Source organism: Carcharhinus amblyrhynchos, chromosome 12 (genome assembly GCF_965287045.1).
Source record: "Carcharhinus amblyrhynchos chromosome 12, sCarAmb.v2.hapA, whole genome shotgun sequence".
Taxonomy (NCBI): Eukaryota; Metazoa; Chordata; class Chondrichthyes; order Carcharhiniformes; family Carcharhinidae; genus Carcharhinus; species Carcharhinus amblyrhynchos.
This window is the reverse complement of record NC_137335.1, coordinates 4551169-4579056: the sequence shown is the minus strand read 5'-3', so window position 1 is coordinate 4579056 and position 27888 is coordinate 4551169. Positions and strand designations below refer to the sequence as shown.

Sequence of the window (27888 nt, the reverse complement as noted above, 5' to 3'; positions counted from 1 at the left end):
AATGTAAGCTTTACTTGCGATGAAAATAAATATGGGCCAATAAGCCATGAGGGATTTGAATAGAATACGTTTTATGTGAACGAAAGTTAATAGAATGTGGCACAGGAAGTGTGGGGTGACAGCCAGGGAATGTATGCACATGTAACCATTCTATGTACAGAATGAGAATATTTACAGCTCAGGTCACTCAGCCCTTGCACTGATGGGTTTTTCCATCAGAGTTTTCTAGTCTAATTCCACCCTTGTCACATCAGGTGCTGGGCATTAACTGGGGATTTACTCACACCCCTCTATATAGAGGCAGACTGAAACTGTTTTTAAGCAATGCTGGAGTCTGAAACAAGAACAGAGCACACAGCAAAAACTCAGCAGGTCTGCCAGCAGCAATTCAGAGAGAAACAGAATTAACGTTTTGAGTCCATAGACTCTATCAGATTCTGACAGACCTGCTGCTTGTTTCCAGCTTCCTCTGAAACTGTCTTTATTGGTTGAGAGCTGCATGTTTGTAACGTGCGCTTCTGTACATAAAAAATTTAAATGTGTAAAGCCATGGCTCTTGCTTTATCCGTCACAGCCTGGTTATTTGGAAAGTGTCATCTAGTATTGCTCATTCTCAAGAAAATATTCTCTTAATTACTTGCATCACCAACTTTAATAGCTATATATTTGTACAACATGTCTTTAATTTGCGCAAACACCTTACCTTGTAATCTGCTTTTGTGGCATTTTTGAAGGATAAATATTTCCTACATAACAACAGTGACTACCCATCTGAAGTACATGATTGATTGTGAAAGATACATAAACGCAAGTCTTTCTTTTTGGCAAGAACAGAGACACTCTGCTTTCTTTGAATGCTGCAATGGGATCTTTGAATAATAATTTCACTAACAATTCCATATCCATTACGTGTAATTCTACAATACCCAATATCCACCTCACATTATCGTTCTAATAGACAACGTTCCCCATTTAAGATTTCTTTAAGTCCTGCTTTAGATTTCATCCATAGAATCCCTACAGTGCAGGAGGCCATTTGGCCCATCGAGTCTGCACTGACCACAAACCCAGCTCCTAGTCCTGTAACCCTGCATATTTACTCTGCTAATCCCTTGACACTAGGGTAAATGTAGCATGGCCAATATACCTAACCAGCATGTCTTTTGGAGTGTGGGAGGGAATCGGAGCACGCAGACATGGGGAGAATGTGCAGAATCCACACAGACAGTGACGCAAGCCGAGATCAAAGCAGGGTCCCTGGTGCTGTGAGGCAGCAGTACTAACCACTGTGCCACCCCGCAGCTCTTTTAAGTTAACTAACTTTGTGCATGACTTTGTTTTCTCCATTCTTAAATCTTACACCGAAACTAGTCATTTCATGATCATGGTTTTCCAAAGATGCCAACATCACGAGGTAAAGCAATATCAAATAGAATTGGACGAGGAAGCATACGGACTCAAAATGTTAATTGTGTTTTTCTCTACACAGGTGTTGCCAGACCTGCTGGGTTTATCCAGCATTTTCCGTTTTTATTTCAAATGGATACTGATTGTTAAAGCAAGGATTTAACTGGTAAAGGGAGTTAGTACTCATCATTATTCAAATCGTGTATTTTTTAACCGGCCAGATAATATATGCCTCACAGCAATTTAACATCTGTAGGCCACACAGCGATTTGTGCTTTGATAATAATGAGTCATATACATAAAAGATTGAGGCTATTTATCTCATTAAATAAACTCAAAAGCTTGACAACTAGTTTTCCCAAATTGTACTAATGTTCTCTGATCTATTTTAATAAAACATGGATGGTAATATTACAATGCTCTATAAATTACTGCTTTTCCTAATTTAGTATGCCATGAAAACAAACTACAGGACTCACTAAAACAATGGGGATTTGAAAACAAACCTTTCGTCAGCTATTGGAGTTGTTGTTGCTGGAGATCTTTTAGGACTAGCAGGGCAGCTGGTGTATGATGATGACTTCTCCTCTGCAGTTCCACAGATCCTTAGAGCCACATCGTTTTCGCAAATCTTCTGCTTGAGTTGCTGTATTTCCTGCTCTAGTCTGCAGTAGAAGAAACTCTCGTTAAATGCGCAGGCAGGACTACACAAGTCTAGCCTATCAGCCATATTAAACTGTGATTTCACAGGGCAAAAAAAAACACACAAATAGAAAGGAACAGGGTAATAACAGCTACAACAATGACAACATTAGTATAAATATTTTAATTTAGAAAGCAATAGATGCAGATGGGGAAGTGGATAGTATCTGCTTGATCCTGGCACCTGAATTCCACTCAGACCGTATCACAATGGTTTCTTGCGCCTGCCTATCAGAAAGTGAGATTGAGATTAAATTACATTGTTTAAAGTGTTTTTTTTCAAACTTTATTTTCTAGTGTCACAAATAGGCTTACATTAACACTGCAATGAAGTTACTAAGAAAAAACCCCAGTTGCCACACTCCTGTTTGGGTACACTGAGGGAGAATTTAGCACAGCCAATGCACCTAACCAGCATATTTTTCGTACTACAGGAGCACCCGGTGGAAATCCATGCAGACACGGGGAGAATGTGCAGACTCAGCACAGTAACCCAAGCCAGGAATCGAACCCGGGTCCCTGACGCTGTGATGCAGCAGTGCTAAACACTGTGCCAATGTGCCACCCTGACCATTGGTATGATCAGTAAGATAAGTTTAGTATCTAATCATACTAAACATGACCAAAGGTGACCTAATACTATAGAGGGTGTTCAGATGCATGCCTGAAATCTGACATGCACTCCTGGCAAAAGGCAGACACTGACTCTAATGTTTTTAGAACGGATCAACAAAAGGCATTGGAAGATTTTTAAAGTATGAAACTAAATACAAATTTATATTAAAAATTTTCAAGTGTTTTTGATTTTTGCCCCACCTTGCCCAATGACATTGACATAGAATAGATCTGGATGGGCAATTTATCAATACCTTGGCCATGCTTTCCCACATAGGGGTCGAGCTCTCTATTGGAGTTAGAATCTCTACGGTGCAGGAGGTGGCCACTTGGTCCATCAAACCTGCAATGACAACAATCCCACCCTGTCCCTGTAACCCCACATATTTACCCTGCTAAATCCTTCCCGAAACTAGGATCAATTTAGCGCGGCTACTCAACCTAACCTGCATGTCTTTGGACTGTGAGAGGAAATCCATGCAGACATGGGGAGAATTTGCAAACTTCACACAGACAGCAACCCAAGTCTCTGTGAGGCAGCAATGCTAACCACTGTGCCACCATGCCACCCAGACAGAGTTAGAGACAAAAACCACCCATCAGAATCTCTGCTGTCCCGATGTCAGCCTCGAATAGCTATGGGAACAGTACAGTGGAACCCAATTCTGAGCATCAGTCAACACCTACTGGTACTTTCCAGGGATCACTGGACAATGAGCATTATGGCTAATTTCCAATGTGCTGCTGTCACCCAAGTGGAGATTAGCAAAACCAGTACAGATCAGGGATTTCACGCTGCATTTCATTTAACAGATTTTCATAGCTTATTCTACGGTTAAAAAAAAATGACTATTTCACCTCTCTCGGTCTTGTTCCAGGGCTTTCTGCTCTGCCTCTAGACTATCTCGGAGATCAGCTTCTTCATAGTCATTTAATGTTGCTAGTTTTTGCCTTTGTTCCTCAATCTCTAAGTCAATGGCAGAATGACGCTGAAGAGCAGAATGCCTCTTCTCTATTTTAGCGACAGCCTGCTCCAGTGCCTCCCTTTGTTGTTTTTCTCTTGATTCAATAATCTCCTTTTCAATCATTCGAACCTTCTCCTCCTGCCGAGCTATATTAGCAGTAAATTCATACGTTTGTTGGAGTTGCTGCAGTTGATCATTACTAGCTCTGTACTGTGCCAATTGCTCTTTCTTCTCTTCAATCTCTTTCTCCGTCTCATAAAGTACAACATCCAAACTAGGCAGGCCTCGGTCGAGGATTTCTGCAGCTCTTTGTTTTTCCTCCAACAGCATAGGCAACTGGTTTTCCATCAAATAATCTCGCTGCCGTTCTTTATTCAGCAGCCTTTGCTCAACCTCTTTTTGCTTCTCTGCTGCCTCAAACAACTCGGCTGAATCTAAAGCACCGTTTTCACCATCTTTTTGGTGGGTGTTCACAGAATCCTGATGTGCACACCTTAGCTGGTCAAGAATTTCACGGTCTAGAGCAATTTCCTTTTCCAAAAGCTCTTTCTGACAGGAGACATTTTGTTCCAAAGTGATGAACTTTCCCAACTGCATTTTCTTCAGATCCATGTACCTTTGCTTTGCTCTTTGGACATCTTCAGGCTCCTCACCTCCATCTGGTCTAGCCTCCTCATCACCAGTAGATCGTGCTTCCTCACCTCCATTGGGTCTAGCCTCTTCATCTCCTGTAGATCGCGTTTCTTCACCTCCGGCAGGTCTAGCTTCTTTGGCTTTGAGGAGAACTTCCCTAATTTCCTCAAGGATATGTTTTTCCTCATCTATGCTCTGCACATCACCTTGTTTGAAAAGTTGGATAGTTTCCTGTTTTTCTCTGAGTTGCTCCCCCAGACGTGTTACAAGAATCAGCTGATGTTTCGCCTCTTCTTCCAGCCTTCTCTTTTCCAGTTCTAGTTTCAGGCTAGACTCATCCTTTTCTCTTTTAAGTTTCTCCAGTTCTCTCAGAATTTCCAGTTTACCCGCTTTCTCTTGCTCGTGAAGTTCCTGCAATTTCTGCAGTTCTTTCTGAACCCGTATGTAAATTTCTTCTTCCTGCTTTTTCTTTTGCAGCTCGATTTCTTCTTGTTCCCTCTGCCGCTCTTCCTCAAACTTCTCTTTCTCAGCCATTAAGTCTTTGAGCCGACTTTCAATGTCCAAGTTTCGACGTTTCAGGCTTTCTTCTTGTTTCCTGATGCGAAGTTTCACAATTTCAGTCTCTTTGCGTTGTGTCTCTACCTCCTGCTGCAACCTCTCTAGCTCTGACTTTTCGGATTGCTGTTTTTCTTCCATTTCTTCTATCAGTCTCCTAGAAGTAGTACATTGTGAACAAAAAGCAGTATTTAATGACAATTAAAGGTCACACTGTAAACCAATAATAATTAAGATGTGGAGATGCCGGTGTTGGACTGGGGTGGGCACAGTAAGAAGTCACACAACACCAGATCAAAGTCTAACAGGTTTATTTGGAATCAGGAGCTTTTGGAGTGCTGCTCCTTCATCAAGGTGAGTGGAGAGATAAGGTCAGAAAGACGGCATATATAGGCAATACATTAGGGAAATGTCAGCTGAAAGGAATACACTAGCATTTTGGCTAAAGCTATTTTGTGTTTTGAAAGAAATGACACCCGATTAATGACACGCACTTTGAGGTCCTGCCAGTACTGAAGATAATAAAAATTGTACTGGCACATGATAGACAATCTAACCCTTCTTCTCCTCCCCCCGTCCCCCTTTTAGTAACTTCAAGTAAACCCAGTCACTTGGTTGTGCAGAACCTGAACAGTGCTGAAGCGCTGCATCTTAAAGCAAAAAGTTTCAGCAACACTTCTTGTCAGTGATATCAACTTCAGACAATTATGCAAAACCAAATGTAGCTATGGAACAAATTGTAAACAAGTGTTAGCATTTGAAAGAACTGATTCTTCAGCTACCATAATGTAATTAGGATATTAGCCCAACAAGTACGTCAGTTGCCCAAATTACACAGTTGCGCTTTGCCGCTTGGTTCTTACCTTTTGTTTTCTAGCTTTTCTAGTTCTTCTCGCTGTTGTCTCTCAAACTCAAGTCTAGCAAAAATTCACAAAGATGAATGGGTTATTCACATACTGGGTTAATGAAAATAGTATTCTGTTTAGATGGTGCAAACTCCGTGTACAGCATTTGCTTTTGCATTTTGATACATCATTGACAATGATAAAATTACGCCCATTGATGTTCTTACCCAATAGAAAATATGCAACCATTGGTATTCTCTGCAAGAACAGGGTCACTTTATGGTATACTGATGATATCATACTTTATTTCTCCGTCACTACTGCCAAGTCTGGAGTACTTGTTTTATCCAACACCAATTCATGTAGATTTTAAACTTCCAACAGCTGCATACTTGCAAAATAGAACTGAACTGATCTGGTACAGCTCACACCAAACTCTACTCCTGAGTCCTACTCGTGCACAACTTTGGTACTCTCTTCAATCAACAGCTTTGTCTCCTATCTCACATCTAATCCATCATCAAGACTGCCTCTTCTCACCTCTGAGATATTAATCATTTATACTCCCACCATTTTCGTTCACAACTGAGTCCTGATCTTTTTCTTCATTTTCTCAAAATTTGTTTTTTTCCCCAATGCTCTAATTGCCACAGGTCTCTTTTTCATAACTTTGACAAAAGACTTCCAGATTCGTCCATGCAAAATTTCATTTGTGCAAAATTTCATTCAACAATTACATGACTCTCACTGAGCTTTCCTCATGCCCAAGTGAATTAGCTTCAAAGGTCTTGGGCAGCACAATAGCACAGTAGTTCGCATGCTGCCTCACAGCGCCAGGGACCCGGGTTCAATTCTCTGCTTGGGTCACTACCTGTACGGAGTTGCACGTTCTCCCCGTGTCTGGTTTTCTCCCACATTCTGAAAGACGTGCTGGTTAGGTGCATTGACCCGAACAGGCACCAGATTGTGGCGACTGGGGAAATTTCACAGTAACTTCATTGCAGTCTTAATGTAAGCCTTACTTGTGACTAATAAATAAACTTTAACTTTTAACTTTACTTTTACATTTTCAAATCCCTCCACAGCCGACCTCCATGTTTTTGAGAAAATTTTATCCAGCTGCATGCACAAGTCCAACTCCTCCTTTTATCTAATTCCCACCGCCCCCCACCATGGCTGGAACTTTCTGGCTATTCATGCCAAATGGATCTTCCAGTCATGACAAGGGCTGCATTCAACAACAAATACCGCTAACAATCGTGGAACAACTAATGGCGGGTCACCTACAGCGCCAACACGCAGTGGGCTGCATGGAAAATCTCTGCACTACAACTTTCCCTTTCCATTACCCCACAGGAGATTTTTTTTAAGCCATTCTACCCATGCTCTCTTTTCCAAACCTACTTCACTTTCCTACCTCTCTCTTTGAGATCCATTTTTTGATATCATGCCTTTATTTCTCTGATCTTTCCCCATTACTTTGTTTCCCCAACAACATGTCAGCCCTCTTCTTGCAAAGCACCTTGAAAAATTGTGTCCTTACAAGAGAAGAAATACAATTGAAAGGCAGTGCTCCAGCTCTGTTTGAATAAGGCCAGGTGCGAACTATATTTCGCATCCAAATTAATGAATTTGACAGCATAAAGGAAAGAAATGTGCAAAACATGCCTGATGTATTTTTAGTAAACTAATTTCATGCAGACATCACAATCAATAAATACAAATGGAATTTCACTACCTTAGGCAAATGGGTCCCTTTATAGTGAAAAGACTGCCATGGGAAGTGCAGTGAAAACAAAAAAGATTAATTAAGAAGAGATCAAATTTATCAGATTCCATTTGTAAAATTATTCATATCTGGAAGCCAGCTGAACATAAAGAACACCTTCTGCCAAAGTAACAAAAATTTACAATGAAGCAAAGTTCTGCAATTAAAATTGACCTGACCTTGATGGGAGGAAAAGAAATTAGTTAAAAAGTGCAAGTACATTTTTTGTCATGATTCGAATACTGGATTTTGAGGGCTATAAGAAAAGCAGACCCAAATCTGACCCAGGATCACAGGATATCGACGAGAGGAACTGAGATTTTAATTTTGAATTCTCTCATGTTATGACCAAGACATGTCTCTCTTAATCTCTGTCACTCCTATGTAACCTCAATTTCTTTGCGTCTTATTCTTCTCCAATGCTGGGCCCTTCAGCATACCCAATTTTAAACACTCAGCCTTTGGTGGCTTCTGCCAAACAACAGGCACTGAAATTTTCTCCCAAACTTCCCTGTCCTTTTGTCTCTCCCCTCGAGGATGCTCCTTAAAAATCACTCTTTAACCAAACTAGCTGAAGGGTTCCTTATATAGTTCAGTTTCAAATTCTGTTTGATGACGCTCTTATCCTGTGATGTTCTGTTATACGGTGATAAAAATGCAAGGTGTTATAAAAAAATTATGGTTTTAATTGAAAAAAGCGCTGCAAGATCTCGCCATACAGTAACTTTAAATTGTGTGAAAAGCAAAAGACAATAACATCTAGAATTGCTTATTTGAATGTCTCCTCTCACCCCCAACCCAAGGTGTAAAAGCTGAGACGTTATACAAAAAAGTGGCAAACAAGTTAAAGTAACTTCCCCCACATGCTCATACGCATTCAGAAGCAAGTCCGCACAGAAGATGGCCATTAGCTCTGGGAATCAAGGTTGCAGTATAATAACTGTATTGTGTACTTATTATGGTTGAAAGAGGTCACATTCCAACAGAAAAACCTAACAAACTGTTAATTTATAAAACTGCCAAGTTTACCACCCCTGTGAGAAATAAATAAATTGGCAGAACATCTATGGGGCGGGATTGTTGTCGGTGCAGACCCGATGGGCCAAATAGCCTTCTTCTGCATTGTAGGGATGTTACGATTTCTAAATTAATATGCACAATTTCAAACTGTTCTAAAGTTGTTTCAATGTGGAGGCATGACGAGATATTTGGAATACTTCAGTAGCCCCCTCCTACATGTAGATCGCTCCATGATAATTCACAGTATGGTATCTGTGCTTTATGTACCATTTTGAATTAGTGTTACAGTGCACATTAAAATAACTTTAAAAATTATATACCATCTATGGAATCAGAGGGCGGGTTTTCCAGCCCCGACACTTGCAGGCTTTGTTGCAGGCGAGGGGGGAGAATTTGAGTAGCCAGTAAAAGTTCAACTGCTTTCCAAAGTTCCTCGTTCCACCCACGATGATGCCAGTCTGTGTCAGGGCTGGAAAATCCCACCACCAAAACACGAGTAAAAGTAAAATAAAGTTTATTAGTCACAGGTAGGCTTATATTAACACTGCAACGAAGTTACTGTGAAAATCCCCTAGTCGCCACACTCCGGCGCCTGTTCAGGTACACCGAGGGAGAATTTAGCATGGCCAATGCACCTAACCAGCACGTCTTCGGGACCAAGAGAGGAAACCGGAGCACCTGGAGGAAACCCATGCAGACACAGGGAGAACGTGCAGACTGCACACAGACAGTGACCTAGGTCAGGCATTGAGCCCACGTCCCTGGTGCTGTGAGACAGCAGTGCTAATCACTGTGCCACTGTGTTACCTGGCCATCAAACATGTTGCTTCTTCACTTGATTCAAATACACCAAAGCCAACTAATTTACACTTTTTAAAAAGAAAAAGCAAGCAGATTTTAGCGAGAATGGTTGTTGGGTACATTCCTTCAGATCGAATCTGGTACATTTTGTTCCAATGCTCTCCTGAAGATGTATTAGTTTCATAAGAACATAAGAAATAGGAGCAGGAGCAGGCCATCTAGCTCTTCGAGCCTGCCCCGCCATTCAATAAGATCATGGCTGATCTGAAATGGATCAGTTCCACTTTCCCGCTTTCTCCCCATAACCCTTAATTCCCTTATCTATCAAAAACCTATCTACCCATGATTTAAATATATTTAGCGAGGTAGCCTCCACCACTTCAACGGGCAGAGAATTCCAGAGATTCACCACTCTTTGGATGAAGAAGTTCCTTCTCAACTCCGATCTAAACTGCCCCCCCCCCCTTATCTTGAGGCTGTGCCCTCAAGTCCTGCTATCCTTTCTAAGCAGGAAGAATCTCTCTACCTCTACCCTATCCATCCCCTTCATTATCTTATAAGTCTCTATAAGATCCCCCCTCATCCTTCTAAACTCCAAGGAGTACAGACCCAGTCTATTTAGTCTCGCTTCATAGTCCAACCCCCTCATCTCCGGTATCAACCTAGTGAACCTCCTCTGTACTCCCTCCAAGGCCAATATATCCTTGCGCAAGTGTGGTGACCAAAACTGCACACAGTACTCTAGCTGCGGCCTCACCAGTACCCTGTACAGTTGCAGGAAGACCTCCCTACTTTTATATTCCATCCCCCTCGCTATAAAGGCCAACATTCCATTAGCCTTCTTGATCACCTGCTGCACCTGCAGACTGGGTTTTTGCGACTCGTGCACAAGGACCCCCAGGTCCCTCTGCACCGTCGCAAGCTGCAGCTTTTCGCCCTTTAAATAGTAATTCCTCCTACTATTATTTCTGCCAAAGTGGATAACCTCACACTTGCTAACATTGTACTCCATCTGCCAGGTTTCTCATACAAACACAGTGATGAATTTTTATTGAGCACCACTGTCCTCCACCCCTAGTTAAAGCATCTGGGGGTGGGTGGTCGGGGAGGGGGGGAAGCCCACCCACGATCACCTTGCAGCAATTTAATGCTGGGAGCAGTGCTATTTGCTCTAAGGCAAGATTTCCACTGCTATCCCAGGAGGAAGTCCTGCCTCAAGCTACCAACAGATTGGGCTGGCCAGCAGCTCTCTAGTTGCTGCAACACCAGCTGGGAGCAATGGTCATTACTGGAACCACAGGCAGTCCCAAAACAGCCAGGAACACAGGTACGTCCAGGGTCAGGGGCTGGATTCAAGAAGGGGTGGGGTAGGGGGAGGGTTAAAAGGCAGAGGAGTACAGGGTTTATCTGGTAAAGGTCATCCCTTTGTCTGACGGTAGCCTAGGTAGCTATAGTGTCCAGGCCTCTGGCCTGGTGTAGCCCTCCCCTTACTAAAGGTAAAATTCTGACAGTGGCTGCACAAGGCCCTTAAGTGGCAGAATCTTCTACTTAAGGGCCTCAACAGGCCTAATGGAGAGTGGGCCATTCGACACCCTCCCCCCACAACAGCTAGTGCAGATGCATGGGTAGGTAAAGCCTAAACTCAACAGGTGGCATGGTGGCACAATGGTTAGCACTGCTGCCTCACAGCACCGGGGATTTAGGTTCGATTCCCGGCTTGGGTGACTGTGTGGAATTTGCACATTCTCCCTGTGTCTAAGTGGGTTTCCTCCCACGGTCCAAAGATGTGTGGGTTAGATGGATTAGCCATGCTAAATTGCCCCTTAATGTCAGGGGAACTAGCAGGGTAAATGGATGGGGTTATGGGGATAGAGCCTGGGTGAGACTGTGGTCAGTGCAGATTTGATGGACAGAATGGCCTCCTTCTACACCGTAGGGATTCTAAGATTCATCAACGCTGAGTGCAAAACCTAGCCCATGGTTACAGAACGATAAACTTTGAAAATCTTTAGCAATTCCCATTGAAGAGAAAATGATTCTTAAGAACTGAGACAACCAGTCTCTATTTTTGGTCAACTGCTTTGACAGAAGATCAACTTAATTGTGCTATTAAGTATCTATTCAGAGCATCAACAAAATGTTCAGTAAACTGTGCTTGTATTAATAGATTCTTGATTGCCTCTTTCGCTTACCCTGGATTGTAAAGCATGACGGCTGAAAGACTTTCACAGGATTTAGAAAGGTCTGTCATCGACAAGCTGAAAGTAGACAGCAGTCCACTCTGCAAAAACGTAAAACAGATCAAACATAATTGGCACAGATGGATAAAATTAAAGCAATCATTCACTTCTCAACACAAGAATTGTAAATTAAAATCACCAGGAAGTCTACAATTTAAATTAGGTGTCTTTTGAATATTAAAAATGATACAATTAGATAGAGGATTTTATTACTGATTATGATATTAAATAAATCTGGAATGAACAGCTAGTATGAAGCTACTGGATTGTTGTAAAACTCATCTGGTTAATTAATGTGTTTTAGGGAAGAAAGTCTGCCGTCCTTACCCAGTCTTGTCGATATGCAACGCCAGGCCCACAGCAATACGGCTGACTCTTAACTGCCCTCTGAAATGGCCTTGCAAGCTACTTGGTGGTATCAAAACCATGTTGACTGTCACCACACCTACGCAGCTCCAAGCAGATGGCTCATCACTACCGCAGAGTGAACCAGCGATGGGGAATAAATGCTGGCCTTGCCATCTCCCATGAATAAGTTAAAATAACTCAACAGGAAATCAGTGCAAGATTTTGCCTTCCTGTAGTGCCCAATCTGTTTCACATAACTATTAAAAAGTAAAGTAATTCTGCACCCACACATTTGTATCTTTCACACCAAAGTTAGTTCAGCTTATTATTTGATTTCTTCCAACTAAACCATGCATCATTTAAAAATATATCCTCAGTAAGCTGGTCAAGACATTGCAAGCAATGGCCATCTTAATGAACTCCATTAATACCACCCTCTGTTAACCTTGTGTGATGCAAAGGTAGCATCTTTTTCCCCTTCCAAATCATCAACTTTCTATCCACTATCTGACAACTCACTCAGAATTCATTTCGTGGTGGGGCAACTACAAGTGTGAATACCACTCATGGCTTAAGCTCAAACTAGCAACCTCTAAATAGAGGTTAACAACCAGTATAAGCAGCAAGCTAAGGAAATTTGACATGTCCACCTACAACTCTCACCAACTTTTATAGATGCATCCTTTCCAGGTGTATCACAGCTTGGTATGGTTCCTGCTCTGTCCAAGACCGCAAGAAACTACAAAGGTTTGTGAACGAAACCCAGTTCGTCACACAAACCAGCTTCCCACCCATTGACTCTATCTACATTTCCCGCTGCCTCGGAAAAGCTGCCAGCATAATCAAGGATCCATGCATTCCCAGACATTCTCTGTTCCATCTTCTTCCATCAGAAAAATAATACAAAAGTCTGAGGTCACATACCAATTGACTCAAGGTCAACTTCTTCCCTGCTGCCATCAGACTTTTGAATGGAACTACCTTGCATTAAGTTGATCTTTCTCTACCCCTAGCTAATGATTGTAACACTACGTTCTCTACTCTCTCCTTTCCTTCTCTATGTATGGTATGCTTACAAGACATGATACTTTTAACTGTATACTAATACACGTGACAATGATAAATCAAGTTGAAAGTATAAGTATATGGTGGCTCTTTTAGATTACCTGCACTTAAAAAGACTAAACAGAGAGTTATTTACAAATTAAATATTTATTTTTTCAATTAATGTAAAATTTATCTTTATGATCAGAACTACAGGACATACCTTCCTTTTTTCCCTGAGTTTAGCAGCTTCCTTTGGATGATTAAATCTGAACATATTGGTTCTCCCCAGGAGTATCACAGCTCCTTTAAGAGAATGGGAAATAAAGTTGAAATCTTCCATAACAGAACTTCTACCGACAAACATTGCTGAGTAAAGCACACTTAACTGAGTTGCTTGGGCATGACAAAGTAACGAGAAAATTAAATAGAGTCTCTTTTAAACACAAAACAACCACATTTGCCCTTTGTTCGAGGGAAATGACAGATTTCCTCAAGTAGTGTGAAGGGCAGGTGACAAGTTTCCAGATAGAAACTTTTTATAAATATTTCAACACTACATACTAATGTCCAAAATCAACCCATCAGTCTTCAATCCTCCAGTCACTTACTTGGTGGCATCCATTGCTACTTAAATGCAAGTATAAAAATCAACAGACCACAATCAACGCAATACTATTTGGCGATGCTGTCGTCTTGTTTTAATTAGGAACAGATTTATCAGGAAAGAATTTGCAATGTTGAATGTAGGAATTGGTATACGAATAATATACCATCATTTTTGGCTCATGTCTCCTATATTCTTCAGAAGACATTCCAATATGCTGAAAAGGACAGCAATACAAATTGGTGGCCGCAAACATGTTTTTTTTCTCTTAAAAAGCTAGGAATTAACCTTTAACCCTTGACATGTCAGCAATAAGATTTTGGCTCAAGTGGCTGCAAAGTTGTTGAATACGGTTTGCAAAAAAAAGTTTCTTCTAATCCGAGATCAAAATATTCCCATTAATTACACAGGTACTTTCAAATCAGTGAAGGAGTTGAAAAGGTTTCAAGCAGCTTTCCTTCCCAGTGTTTAAAGCTGGTTTATAAAGCAGCATCTTTTGTAAAGAGCAGGGCTGGGAGCTTTCCATTTTATTCACAACATTGCTAATTAAAATCGTAAAACCCCAGACTTTATCGGTGCTGCTGGGCCATGTAAATGTTGTGTAGAAATCCCGTCAATTCTATTAAATTTAGTACTTAAAGGCAGCAATCTGTTCTCAAGATACAGCAATGCATGTCATCAATCCTCTGGATTACACCATGCTCATGGGATCAGCAAAGAACCTAAAGGGTTCCTGGGAGAGAAGCAAAACATTTAACCTTTCTGGATTAACCTTCACCCCAATTAATACAACAATGACATTAAACAAAGAAATCCACTGACTTTGTCAAAAAAAATTCTTTTCATGTGGCTATAATGTGTTTAATCTATTTCAGCTTGTGTTTGCTGGTTCAGAACTATTCACAGCATGAATTTATAAAAAAGACTACCATGTATCCAGCAAAGCCGACATAAAAAGAACTCAACGTTAAGGATAACCTTGGTCACACTGACAAATAGTCCGGTCAATGAAAGCTTGTTTTTGAAAGATGGTTACCATGTCCTTGCCTTAACAACTGTGTGTGAACAGGATAATCCTTTGTTTGCATACGCCAATCATTCATACTGTGAATAGCTGCAGTCTTCTGAGCACAATCAATTAATTCAAATGTAACTGTTCATTAATTGAACTCTGGGGATGATAGAATTTGAAAACTAGAGTCAATATAATCATTGTTGATTTTAATTTCAATAGAAAAACACTCATATTCTTATAGGTTGGCTTGCCCATCCAGCTGAAAGACAGAGGTCCGTAACTTCTACAGAGTGGCAATCAGTGTCAGATTGCTACAACATGTACATTTTTACCTACGCCAAATTTCTTTCATACCCGTCTAGATTGGCCATCCGACTCAAACTGGACAACCCAGCAGCACAGTTGTCTCCAAAACCAAATGTCACAGTTCAGCAAAACTGGATTGGAGGATGATAGGCCCTTTTTTTTAAAATCAATAGCACCAGCTGCCTTAAACCAGGTAAGTTTAAAGGTCTAATTAAATTGACAGATCAGGAAAAATAAATGCCTGAGGTAAGTGGAGGGGAGGGGGAGACAGGAAGAGAAAGAAACAGACATTGGGTTGGGGTGGCTGGGGTACAGGTCCAGTTGGGATAGGGTCAGGACAGCTAGCAGTAATGGTGCAGTCAGGTTGAGAATTGGTCCAACTACAGGAAGGCATGGTGGTGAGGATTCTTGTGCAGGTGGGATGGATCCCATGGGGGTTCATAGAGGGTTGTAGAGAATACTACGGTGGATAGGTTAGTTGGGGGATGTTGAGGAGATATCCAGAGGTTAGAAAAGGTTTTAATTTTTTTACCTTTTTTCTGAACAACTATTGATCTAACCCTGTCAGAACCATCCAAAATTTGCAATTTAGTTGCATTCTTGGGTGGCTCACAACACAGGATAATTGCCCTGAGAAAGTCTGTTCCACCATGGATCTTTGGAATCTCTCCCCCAATCTGACACTGAGGAGCTTAGAAGTTACGGCCCTTAGCAATACTCAACTTTACACGAGGTAATTTGAGGGTTTGATCCTAAAACACAGGTCAGAATTCTTTATCGAGATGGTGGCCCCGTCACCCTGGCTGAAACGTTGGGGCTGGCTCACATCTATAGTGCTGAGAGGTCATGACTCAATTCTATGGCCATTGGGTTGTGAAGTGGTTAATGCAGTGTTCTCTGCTCCCTTGGGGCAGAATGTCCCATCTCCAAGATTTACTGACTAATCAGATGGCCGGCAACCCCACCAGGAGCAATGGCCATTGTTGGGACTATAAAACCTATAAAACCATAAGACAAAGCAGCAGAATTAGGCCACTTGGCCCATCGAGTCTGCTCTGCCATTCAATCATGGCTGATAATTTTCTCATCCCCATTTTCTTGTCTTTTCCCCATAAGCCCTGATCCCCTTATTAATCAGGGACCTATCTATCTCTGTCTAAAAAAACACTCAATGACCTGGCATCCACAGCCTTCTGCGCAAAGAATTCTACAAATTCACCACACTCTGGCTGAAGAAATTCCTCCTCATCTATGTTTTAAAGGATCATCCATTTAACCTGAGGTTGCGCCCTCTGGTTCCAGTTTTCCCTACTAGTGGGAACATCCTTTCCATCCCCACTCTATCCAGGCCTCGCAGTATCCTGTAAGTTTCAATAAGATCCCCCCCCTTCATCTTCTCAACTCTAAAAAATACAGATCCAGAGTCTTCAACCATTCCTCATACGACAAGCTCTTCATTCCAGGAATCATTCTTGTGGACTTCCTCTGGATCATTTCCAAGGCCAGCACATCCTTCCTTAGATAATGGGCCCAAAACTGCTCACAACACTCCAAATGGGATCTGACCAGAGCCTTATATAGCCTCAGAAGTACAGCCCTGTTCTTATATTCTAGCCCTCTCAACATGAATGCTAACACTGCATTTGCCTTTCCAACTGCCGACTGAACCTGCATGTTAACCTTAACACCGCAGTTAATCCACCACAATGAGCAGCACAGAGGCTGGATTCAAAATGGAATGGAGGCAGTCAAGCAGGTGACTGGGGTAATGATGGCGGAGGCTGATTTTAACAGTTGTTGGAGTCTCTGAAAGGAGCCCCCCTTTATCAACTCAACTTCCCCCTCCCTGTCCTCACCACTGAGCTGGCAGCCAGGCCATCAGCGATGGCAGCAGGAGGGCCTTAGGTGGCCATTAATTCACCACTTCATCTAAAATTCTGGCCACAGAATGCAGCTCTGGGACCAGCAGATCAGAACTGTGAGACAGTTCAGGTAAGTGATCAACTGGCAAACAAATAAACATTTACTTTAAATTATATCTTCAGTTTTTTCCAATTCAGAGATGATACCAATAAATCTTGAGTCAATCAGGTTGATTGCTGACAGCGCTCCTAAGATCAAAATAACAAAGCTACTCCCTTATAGCTCGAGAAAAGAAACATGATATAAACTTGAAGGGATCCCAGCAAATGTAGGTAGGAGTCTGTAGTGTCATCACACATCTGCACTCGCTGTGGACGAACGGATTTTGAGTAACTGTTGATCTGACAGTTAGTAGCATAATACACTCCATGATGAAATACAGCAAGAGTTGGTTAGAAACAATTTTAGTTACTATTACATTTAGTTGCATTTCCTGAGATGAGGCAAGTGCTAAATTCTGACAGGGTCCCTATCCAACCATTTTGGATCCATCAATTTGCCTCCCAAATTGTAAGTGGGCATGCCGAGAACCAGGCATTCATTTCATAATACATTGAAACAAAGCTTAACAGAATAGGTCCTCAGAGTAGAAAACTTCAGATCGGACTAGTCAAATTGGTGTGCAAGTTGGAAGGAGAGCCCACTACTACAACTCTGATCAAGACTGATTTAGGTTGATTAAGCTTTAGGTGACAGTAATTTAAGACTCAGCAAAGGTAAAATAATATCGACATCAAATTTGGAATGCTTGACTTCACTTTCGTTGCACCAAAGACATATTGCTTCCAGCCTACAAAATGTGGCTTTGAATCTTTTTGGATGTCAAGTGATGCTCATTGAAGAATCATTTCTCTCAACAGTCATGTCATTAAGCAGAGGGTGTGGAATGCAGTATCTCAATTTGTCAGTTCAGTCGAGACAAGAGATCAATAGTCATATTTTCTCTGGTTCAACAGGGATCACAAGCACAAAAGCCCACAGGCAAACCTGGGGAAAGAGGTCATGGAAAGGTTGAATGTACTAAAAGGCAATAAGTCTAAAAAAAACTGAACGCACTAACAAAAAAAAATGCATATGTTTAGTCATATGGTTACCTTTCATGCTATGTCGGTAAATCTGACACACAACAGCTCAGCAAAAACTGGTAGTGATGGACAGCACTATAAAGAAATTATAACAATGTTTGTTTACCTTCCCCAGTACTCTTGCAAGTTGATGTCTTCCAAATGGCAATACCGCAAATACAATGACTTATGTGCTTAATGCAAAGACATGCAAAAGGGCACTGCCCTACAGTAAGCAGATTCTTAAAAGCAGCAAAAGCTACTATGTTAATACAGAAGTAGCAATATATGTTTAACCAGTGTATGCCATCTGATGCCTTTGCAGGTAATGGGAGGACAAGTTAGGTCACATGGGGAAAAGGATCTCATTTGCCATTCTAAAATTCACTGTTGGGCATCTCTCCAAGATGTGGGTATGCCAGCGTTGGACTGGCGTAAACACAGTGAAAAGTCTGACAACACCAGGTTTTAGTCCAACCTATTTATTTGATAATATACTCACAAGCTTTCGGGTTAGTCCCTTCATCAGGTGAATGGAGAGTTCTGGCCTCAGACAGAGCATATAAAGCACAGACAGTTTAGAGATTACTGATTAGAATGTGAATTCGCATTCTAATCAGTAATCTCTAAACTGTCTGTGCTTTATATGCTCTGTCTGAGGCCAGAACTCTCCATTCACCTGATGAAGGGACTAACCCGAAAGCTTGTGAGTATATTATCAAATAAATAGGTTGGACTAAAACCTGGTGTTGTCAGACTTTTCACCATCTCTCCAAGAACAGGAATAATATCATCATGAAAGTAGGGGCACGACCAATAATAAGATGCAATGATGAGAACCTTCAGAAAGGCTAGGGAAACACTGTTCAGAGGCAGTCCTGCAACGCTTGTGTCAATAAAAGGGGCACAAGCCACCACGTAAATTTTTCATTACATGATTCTACTTGGCTTCCTTGAGTGTACCACTGTGGAAAATCTGAATGGCAATCTGAATATAGCAATGTGGCTGTTAAAAAATGCCACTCCAACAAAAAAAATGGCTAATGTCAAAGGCAGGAGTTCTTTTGTGTAGCTGAAAGATAGGAAACAGTGAAACCTCTGCTTCACTTATAGCCTTATTATATTATGAAGCTTGCCGTTATAGCCTTCCACATCTTGGGTGTGGTACGGTTAACATCACAAAAAGCCCTAAAGAGCAATTTCAACTTTTTGGAAGAAACAATAGGGAAAACCTCTAATAGGAAGCATCTCGTGACTTGCTGGTCTCCTGGGGCAGAGTTGTCCTGCGGTGGGTGTTGTGGACTGACACATTCCAAGGTCCAGGACTACATGCAAAGGTACGCACTAAAGCTTGGGCAATAGGGAAAATTCACTGTCTGAGTCCATTTAGCACAGTACACTGAGGAGCTGGAAACTGTGTAGAACCCCTCAGAGGTATGCCTAACAAAGTACATTGTAAATATCTAGAGTATTGCAACTGTACAAAGTATTTAGAAAGTAAATACTAAGGCAGCAAGGAGGTAATATTAAACTTGAAATCAATAGAAAATGCCTTGGAGTGGGGTATAGACTGGACAACTGATCTACTATTGCCCACTTGCATCCCTACTGAAGTGAAGCTTTTTTTTAAAAAAAAATTAAAAAGTGATTTTGGAGCCACATAACTATGGAATGAAACTCCAAACTCCTAGAATTTTTACAGTGCAGGAGGCCATTTGGCCTATACAGACTGCACTGGGTCTCTGAAAGAGCATTCCACACAGTCCCATTGCCCTGCTTTATCTCCATAACCTTGCCCATTATTTTTCTTCAGATAGCACTCCAATTCCCTTCGAATACATCGATTGAATCCGCCTCCACCAGCTCTCAGGAAGTTTGTTTTAGAATCCAACCACTCCTGGGTTTAGAAAAAAAAACTTTCCTTCACATCACATTTACTTCTTTTGCCAATTATTTTGAATTTGTGTCCTCTAGTTCCTCATGCTCCATTGAGTGGGAACAGTTTCTATTTACCCTGTCCAAACCCCTCAGGGTCTTGAATACCTTTATCAAGTCTCCTCTTAGCCTACTTTCTCCAAGGAAAACAGTCTTAATCTCTCCAATCTGTCCTCACAGTTACGGGTTCTTTACCCCTGGAATAATTCTTGTGAAGGTCCTCTGAACTCTCTCCAGTGCATGCACACCCTTCCTCAAGCACGGCATCCAGAATAGGACACACTACTCCAAATGAGACTTAATAAGTGCCATGTACAAATTCAACATGACCTCCCCACTCAATGATCCTTCTAATAAAAATGATGAGCTTTAGTTAAATTTAATTTAAATTTATCTCATCCAGAATATTTAACTTTCTGATAAATAAAATTAATTTTACACATGGCCAACCTTTTTGGCAACAAATTATCATTTTCATTATCAGTTTTCTTTATCCTCCTGCAGTTTAAATTCCTGTAAATCTTCTGCTGTCTTTGATAACAATGCTGCCATTGTCACTGCTGCTAAAGCTGCAACATCATAGGATCCTGCCAGAACAATGCATCGATGGACCAGATCCCATCGGAGGAAAATGGTCCATTAAAACTCAGTTAAAGTTAAAATTTATTTATTAATGTCACAAGTAGGCTTACGTTGACACTGCAATGAAGTTACTGTGAAAATCCTCTAGTTGCCACACTCCAGCACCTGTTTGGGTACACTGAGGGAGAATTTAACATGGCCAAGATGCCTAACCAACATGTTTTTTTGGACTGTGGGAGGAAACCGGAGCACCCGGAGGAAACCCATGCAGACACGGGGAGCAAGTGCAAACTCCACACACAGTGACCCAAGGCCAAGAATCGAATCCAGTTGCCTGGCGCTGTGAGGCAACAGTACTAACCACTGTGCCTCCATGCCACCCCAGTGAAACTCATTACAAACGTACCATGCAGATCGTGGTATTGAGCTTCCCCTGGAAGGCAACGTAATTTAAGCTGACATTCAAGTGCAGTATTGAGAGAACACTGTAATTTTTGAAGGCACAGCTTTCAAATGACAGTAAATTGGAGCTCTACGCTGGTAGTTGAAATGGATGTTAAAAATCATGCTGCACTATTCAAGGACGAGTAGAGAATTCTTCCAATATCCTGGACAATAAACCAATGTAAGGAAAAAAAAGTGGCAATTTGTTTCATTGATAGTCACAAAATACTGCCTGTTTGCCGACATGTTAGTCACTGCACTTTAAAATAGTCAATTACAAGTGAAGGGCTTTGAGGTTTCTGACAATGATAAAGCGCTGTATGAATCTAAGCCTTGCTACCTCATTAAAAAAGACTCTCAGTTCTCTAGTGCCTTTACATACAAAGAAATATCTTCGAGCACTCTAAATGATAGAGGACATCGAGTAGCCAAGAAAGAGAAAGAAGGTAGTAATCAAACAATAGTTTTAGACGAGGCCTCTGAAAGCAGGAAGGGAGGCGACAAGAGAATGGGATAGGAAGTTCCTGAAGGTGGACACCAATGTTGGAGCCTAAGGAATAAATAATCATTGAATCCTATAGTGCAGAAGGAGAGCATTTGATCCATCGAGTCAGCACCGATCACAATCCCACTCTGACCTTATCTCCACAATCTCATGCATTTACCCTGCTAGTCCCCCGAAACTAAGGGGCAATTTTAGCATGGCCAATCCACCTAGTTCACACATCATTGGGCCGTGGAAAGAAACCGAAGCACCCGGACGACACCCACGCAGACACAGGGAGCGTGTGCAAATTCCACAGAGTGTCTTTCAAGACCGGAATCGAGCTCAGGTCTCTGGCGCTGTGAGACAGCAGTGCCAACTATTGTGCCGCCCAAATGTGTACTCCTGTATCGGAGAAGTGAAGGTGTGCACGGGACACGTAGCTGGACGAATGTGGGGTGCCAAGAGGCTGTGGTGGAATTTGAGATAGGAGAATGAGCTTCGAATCAATCCCTAAGGAGAAAAGGAGGGCAGCAGAGCGTGGCAGGTTTGGGAATGGGTCATGGGAATGATGTGCGAATTAGGTGGATTGGCCATGCTAAAATTGCATTAATGTTCTGAATGAGTTGTAGTCTGAACAGCGTGGAAGTGGATGGGCCAACAAAGAAAGCATAGGATAAATAACAGCATGGCTAAGAGTCTTAGAAACACTGGGAGAGCTGTGGAAAGGGAAATGCAACATCACCTGAAATGTTATATCAATTATTTATTGCAAAGCTTCATTCAGGCTTGACGCTTTTTAACAGTTATAGTAGAGAATAGGGGAAAGGAAAAAGGTACTCCATAACACGTTTGGACTGGTGTATGTCACATGACAATTACTTATAAGGCCGTTCAGCCCATCTTCACTCATCCACCCAATAAAAGCCAAAGCGGTCCTGAATTTTGGTTCTTAAGTGATGCCAGGAGTTTGTACCTCCTGGACTCCAATGGACATTTTAGGCTTAGGAGAATTTCCCATCACTAGTTTGTTCCCATCTCGCCTTAACTGGTTCTCACAATTTTGGCTGATGTAATTTTAAAGGAATTACTCTTTCCATGTCATTTACTGTCTTACTGATTTTTATAAGCTCCCATTTTTCCCCATCTTCACTCAGAATCCAGACTCCTGACATTAAGGATCAGCTGTGGTGGCTCTCCCCCAAAGAGCTTCCAGCACCCTTTAGTATCAGTAATGTGGTACTGAGCATAGGAACAGTAGTAGTCCATTTGACTGCCTGCTCTGCCACTCAATAAGACCAAGGCTGATCATCTATCTCAATGCTACTTTCCCGCTCTATCGATTTCTGTCTTGAACATACTCAATGTTTGAGCTTCCACAGTCCTCTGTGGTAGAGAATTCCAAAGACTCACTGCCCTCTGAGTGAAGAGATTTCTCATGCCAGTCTTAAATGGCCTGCCCCTTATGCTGAGATTACGTTTACTGTTTTTAGACTCATCAGCCAGATGAAACATCGCATCTGCAACCACCTATCGTGCCTTGTAAGAATTTTGTAAATTTCAATTAGGTCCCCCCTCATTCTTCGAAATTCTAGGAAACATTTATCCAGCCTCCTCAATCTTTCCTCATGCAACAATCTCGCCATCCCATGTATTAATCTTGTGAACCTCCGCTGCACTCGCTCAATACCAAATATATCCTTCCTTAGATAAGGAGACCAAAACTGTCTCAACAAGGCTCAATAGAACTGCAATAAAACATCTTTATTCTGTACCATCTACCTCCCTAGTTGGTTGTTGCACCTGTATTCCAGCTTTTAGTGACTCACAAACAAGGACATTAAAGTCCCTTTGGACATTTGCACAAAAACTGGTCTGGCCTGAGGACTATATAATTTCACCATGATTTCCTCTGGCTTTTGTGTTGTTGTGCAGGTTGTGGGGTGATGATGGCACAGTGATATCATCACTGGACTAGTAATCCAGAGGACTGGGTGGGAGTTCAAATCCCACCCTGGCAGCTGATGAAATTTGAATCCAGCAAGTCAATCTGGAATATAAAGCTAGTCTCACTGAAGCTGGCCATGACAGCTATTGTTTTAAAAACTCATCCGGCTAACAAATGTCCCTTAGGAAGGAAACTGCCATCCTTTCCTGGCCTGACCTACATCTGACTCCAGAGCCACGGCAATATGATTGACCCTTAACTGCCCCTCTATTAGGTAATAAATGGGCAACAACTGCTGGCTTTGCTAGTGACAGCAACATTGTTGATTGCTACTCTGCTTGGTGTATCAGAATCCCTACTGCAGAAGATCCATTCAGCCTACCAGGTCTAGACCAACTCTCTGATAGATTATTTTACGCAGGACCATTGCCACGACACTTCCCCTCCCCTATCCCTGTAACCCCACTAATTCCCCTAACCTACATATCTTTGGGCACGAAGGGGCAATTTGGCATGGTCAATCCACAAAACCGGCACATCTTTGGACTGAGAGGGGAAATTGAAGCAGCCGGAGGAAACGCACACAAACACAGAGAAAACATCAAAGATGGCGCAGTGGTTAGCACTGTGACCTCACAGCGCCAGGGTCCCAGGTTTGATTCCACCTTTGGGTAACTATTTGTGTAGAGTTTGCACATTCTTCTTATGTTTGCATGGGTTTCCTCCAGGTGCTCCGGTTTCCTCCCTCAGTCCAAAAATGTGTGGGTTAGGTTGATTGGCTGTGCTAAATTTCTCAAGTGTTAGGGGAATTAGCAAGGTAAATGCATAGGGTTGCAGGGATAGAGCCTGGGTGGGATTGCTGTCGGTGCAGGCTCGATGGGCCAAATGGCCTCCTTCTGCACTGTAGACATTCTATGATACTGACATGCAGGGTCCACACAGACCATCGCCCAAGGCCTGAATTGAGCCCGTGTCCCTGGCACTGTGAGGCAGCAGCGCTAACCACTGTGCCATCGTGCCTCCCATGCAGTTATTAAGTAAGCATATTTCTACCTTGGTTTAGTTGCGTGGCCTCATCAATGTGATTCCCGTTGACCGAGCACTGTGCACCATTCAGCGGAATGACAGTTACTTTATTATTGAGGTTTTCAAAGATACAATGTTCACTTTCTAGGTCAAGACCATGGAGAACTGCAAGACAAAACGGTAAAAACAAAGATTAAGTTTCGCTAACTTTTTCTTCAACATAGTTCTCATCGCTTTCAGAGCGAATACAATGTTGGCCAAGACATCCTGTTTGCTTCCGAGTAATATTTTAACTTGATGCCAGGAAAAGTCCTGTGATCAGTAATGAAATGGCCATAAATGAATCAAATTTAGACAGAACGAGTCCCCAATTTACAATATAATTTCAGAAAAACAAACCAGGCAGAACTGACATCAGTGTTGCAACCAGGATAAAAAATGTGGGATAAGTCTTTAACACCTCAGGAGAGCAATATTTAACATTGCATGAGAAACTCAAAACAAATAAAATATAAACAAAACATTTCTACCAGTGACTTGAATTTATACTGCACTTTTAACACAGAAATTTGTCCCACAGGAAAAGTGAATGGCAAAGCAAAGAAACAACATTCGGGGTGACAAAAAGCTTGGCTCAAGAAGTTGGTTTTAACGCAGGTCTTCAAAAGGACAGAAAGCTGGAAATAAACACCAGCCTTTGGAGAGAATGCCAGAATATGGAATGGCTAAACGTGGCTAAAGACACAGCTGTCAGTAAAGCAAAGGGATGGAGGAATCACAAAAACAAAGTTGGAGCAAGTGGCGTTCATGGTTGCAGCATTCAACAAAGAACAGTATAACACAGGAACAGACCCTTTGGCCCTCCAAGCCTGCCCTCATCACAATGTCTGCCTAAACTAAAACCGTAGTACTGGCGTGGAATGCCCCGCCTGCAGCAGTTGTGGACTCGCCAACTTTAAGGGCCTTCAAATGGTCATTGGATAGACATATGGATAATATTGGAATAGTTTAGGTTACAGGGTCATTGGATTGGTTCCATTGGTCAGCACAACATTGAGGACCGAAAGGCCTGTACTGCGCCGTAATGTTCTACGTACGCACTTACAGGGTCCGCATTCTTCCATTCCCATCCTATTCATGTATTCGTCCAGTTGCCCCTTAAATGCCGCTATCGTACCTGCTCCCACCACCTCCCCGGGCAGAGCGTTCCAGACATTCACCACCCTCTGTGTAAAAAAACTCGCCTCGCACATCTCCTTTAAACCCTCCCCCATGCACCTTAAACCCATGGCCTCTAGCACTTGACTTTTCTACCTTTGGAATAAGCATTTGTAAAGATTAGAAAGAGAGGGTGAGGGCTCTTTCACAAGCAAAAGAATGTTAAATTTGAGGAACTGGGGGAATGAGTGCCAAGTATGGTAAGGAGACTTCCTGCAACACTCCCAACCCTCCAAACATCCCTGCTCTCAGCTGGTGAATCTGTACTTTTCCATGTTGAATACCACAGAAGAAGCGATGAGGCTGGCATGGCACAATATGCATTCTGGGTGCAGGACGTAAACATCCATCACCAAGAGTGGCTGATAGCATCATTACTAACTGAGTTGGCTGAGTCCAAAAGGGTAGGTTGGGTCTGTGGCAGACGTTGAGGGAGCCACAAGACATAGTATCATCAGTGTACCTGGGACCTGCGATGGCACGTCTGAATAATGTCAAATGGAAGCATGTAAATATACCACATGGCATGTACTGATAAGGAAGAGAAAGTGTTAAGAATTCCTGAGGATTGGAACTCTGGGCATCATGAGGAATAGATTAACTAACCTATATCTTGCTCAGTAGTGGCATCTTCACGTCCAACGTAGGTTTTGCCCTCCTATTAAAGAAAAGAGAGGTCATTTGTTACCATAAAAATAAAAATCAAGTCAATGATTGAGGTGATAACGTAGCAAAACATTGATCATTTTAAACTCCTCGATCTGGTGCAAACAAGGTTTATTAAAAGCAAGAAATATAAAATCAATAATTATGATACATTACCTATTTATAATAAACGTACAGTAAGAAGTCTCACAACGCCAGGTTGAAGTCCAACAGGTTTATTTGGTAGCACAAGCTTCTGGAGCGCTACTCCTTCCTCAGGTGACTCACCTGATGGAGATGGTGCTCCGAAAGCTCGTGGTTCCAAATAAACCTGTTGGATTTTAACCTGGTGTTGTGAGACTTCTTACTGTGCTTACCCCAGTCCAACGCCAGCATCTCCACATCATAATAAATGTAGTTATAAGGATTCCCAATTAAAGCAGATCAAACTAATCTAAACTGAACCAACAATACATAACAAAACTTACGTTTCTCTGATGGCTCTACATTTTATCTAAAATTCTGTGTCGCCTACAATTTGTTTTAAAGCTTCTGAGCTAACCAAACTCCAATTATCATACTGTTTTAAAAAACAAAGTTCCAGAAACACGCGTCTCTTCACTGGCACATTTACGATGTTCGAGAAGAAAACTACTTCTTCCTTCTGAGTACCATTAAATGAAATTCTTCCTCTATTTGTATTTTAAACCAATAGAGCTAATTTGTGCATATTTTGCCTTGAGGCGTTCCTAACTCCCATTGTTTCTTTCCGGCAGTTAATGTACTTTCTTGATCAAATCCCAGTTCTGGGGAAAAAACATTTAGACATTCACTCTTGGGTTTCTCCGAGCACAAGTCAGTCAACGTTATCCAGAGAGAGAATAAGACGACCACAAGATATAGGAGCAGAAATAGGCCCATCGAGTCTGCTCTGCCATTCAATCATGGCTGATATGATTCTCATCCCCATTCTCCTGCCTTCTCCCTGTAACCCTCAATCTCCTTACTGATCAAGTACCTATCTATCTCTGTCTTAACGACACTTAATGACCTGGCCTCCACAGTCCTCTGTGGCAAAGAGTTCCACAGGTTCACCACCCTCTAGCCGAAATTCCTCCTCATCTCAGTTTTAAAGGAGCATCCCTTCACTCTGAGGTTGTGCCCTCGAGTTCTAGTCTCTCCCACTAATGGAAACATCCTCTCCACATCCACTCTATCTAGACTTCTTAGTATTCTGTAAGTTTCAATTAGATCCCCCCTCATCCTTCTAAACTCCGAGTATAGACCCAGACTTCTCATCTATTCCTCATATGACAAATCCTTAATTCCTGGGATCATTCTTGTGAACTTCCTCTGGATCCCCTCCAATGCCAGCACATCCTCCCTTAGGTATACGGCCCAAAACTGAATATTTCTTATGCAGCCATTTGAGCTGGCATTGTAGGAAAATAAAATGATTTGTACTACCTTCTTTAAAATAAAACTGTATTTGATCTGCTCAGAGATTATCAAAATGATGCTAAATTCAGGTCACCAACAACATGTCTTGGCCCCTCCATGCTCTAGTTAAGAAAGCCCACCAACGTCTCTATTTTTTCAGAAGGCTAAGGAAATTCACCATCTCTGCCAACTTTTAGAGATGCACCATAGAGAGCATTCTTTCAGGATGTGTCATAGCTTGGTATGACTCCTGTTCTAACCAAGATAGCAAGAAATTACAATGGGATGCGAATGTAGCCCAATCCATC

At 41.9% G+C, this 27888-nt stretch overlaps 1 protein-coding gene across 3 annotated transcripts in view; it reads right to left on the bottom strand.

The window, feature by feature from the left end:
- kif16ba (kinesin family member 16Ba) overlaps positions 1–27888 on the bottom strand; it is a 152000-nt gene that overhangs the window by 57770 nt on the left and 66342 nt on the right. For 2 of the 3 annotated variants that reach the window (XM_080200001.1, XM_080200003.1), the window contains 8 exons: positions 26102–26153; positions 24305–24442; positions 13167–13249; positions 11504–11592; positions 7461–7493; positions 5741–5794; positions 3583–5034; positions 1914–2072 (listed from right to left, as the gene is read on the bottom strand). In XM_080200001.1, the coding sequence (XP_080056127.1) occupies positions 1914–2072; positions 3583–5034; positions 5741–5794; positions 7461–7493; positions 11504–11592; positions 13167–13249; positions 24305–24442; positions 26102–26153 (2060 nt within the window). The remainder of the gene's footprint in view (positions 1–1913; positions 2073–3582; positions 5035–5740; positions 5795–7460; positions 7494–11503; positions 11593–13166; positions 13250–24304; positions 24443–26101; positions 26154–27888) is intronic. The other variant, XM_080200002.1, reaches the window with a different exon arrangement.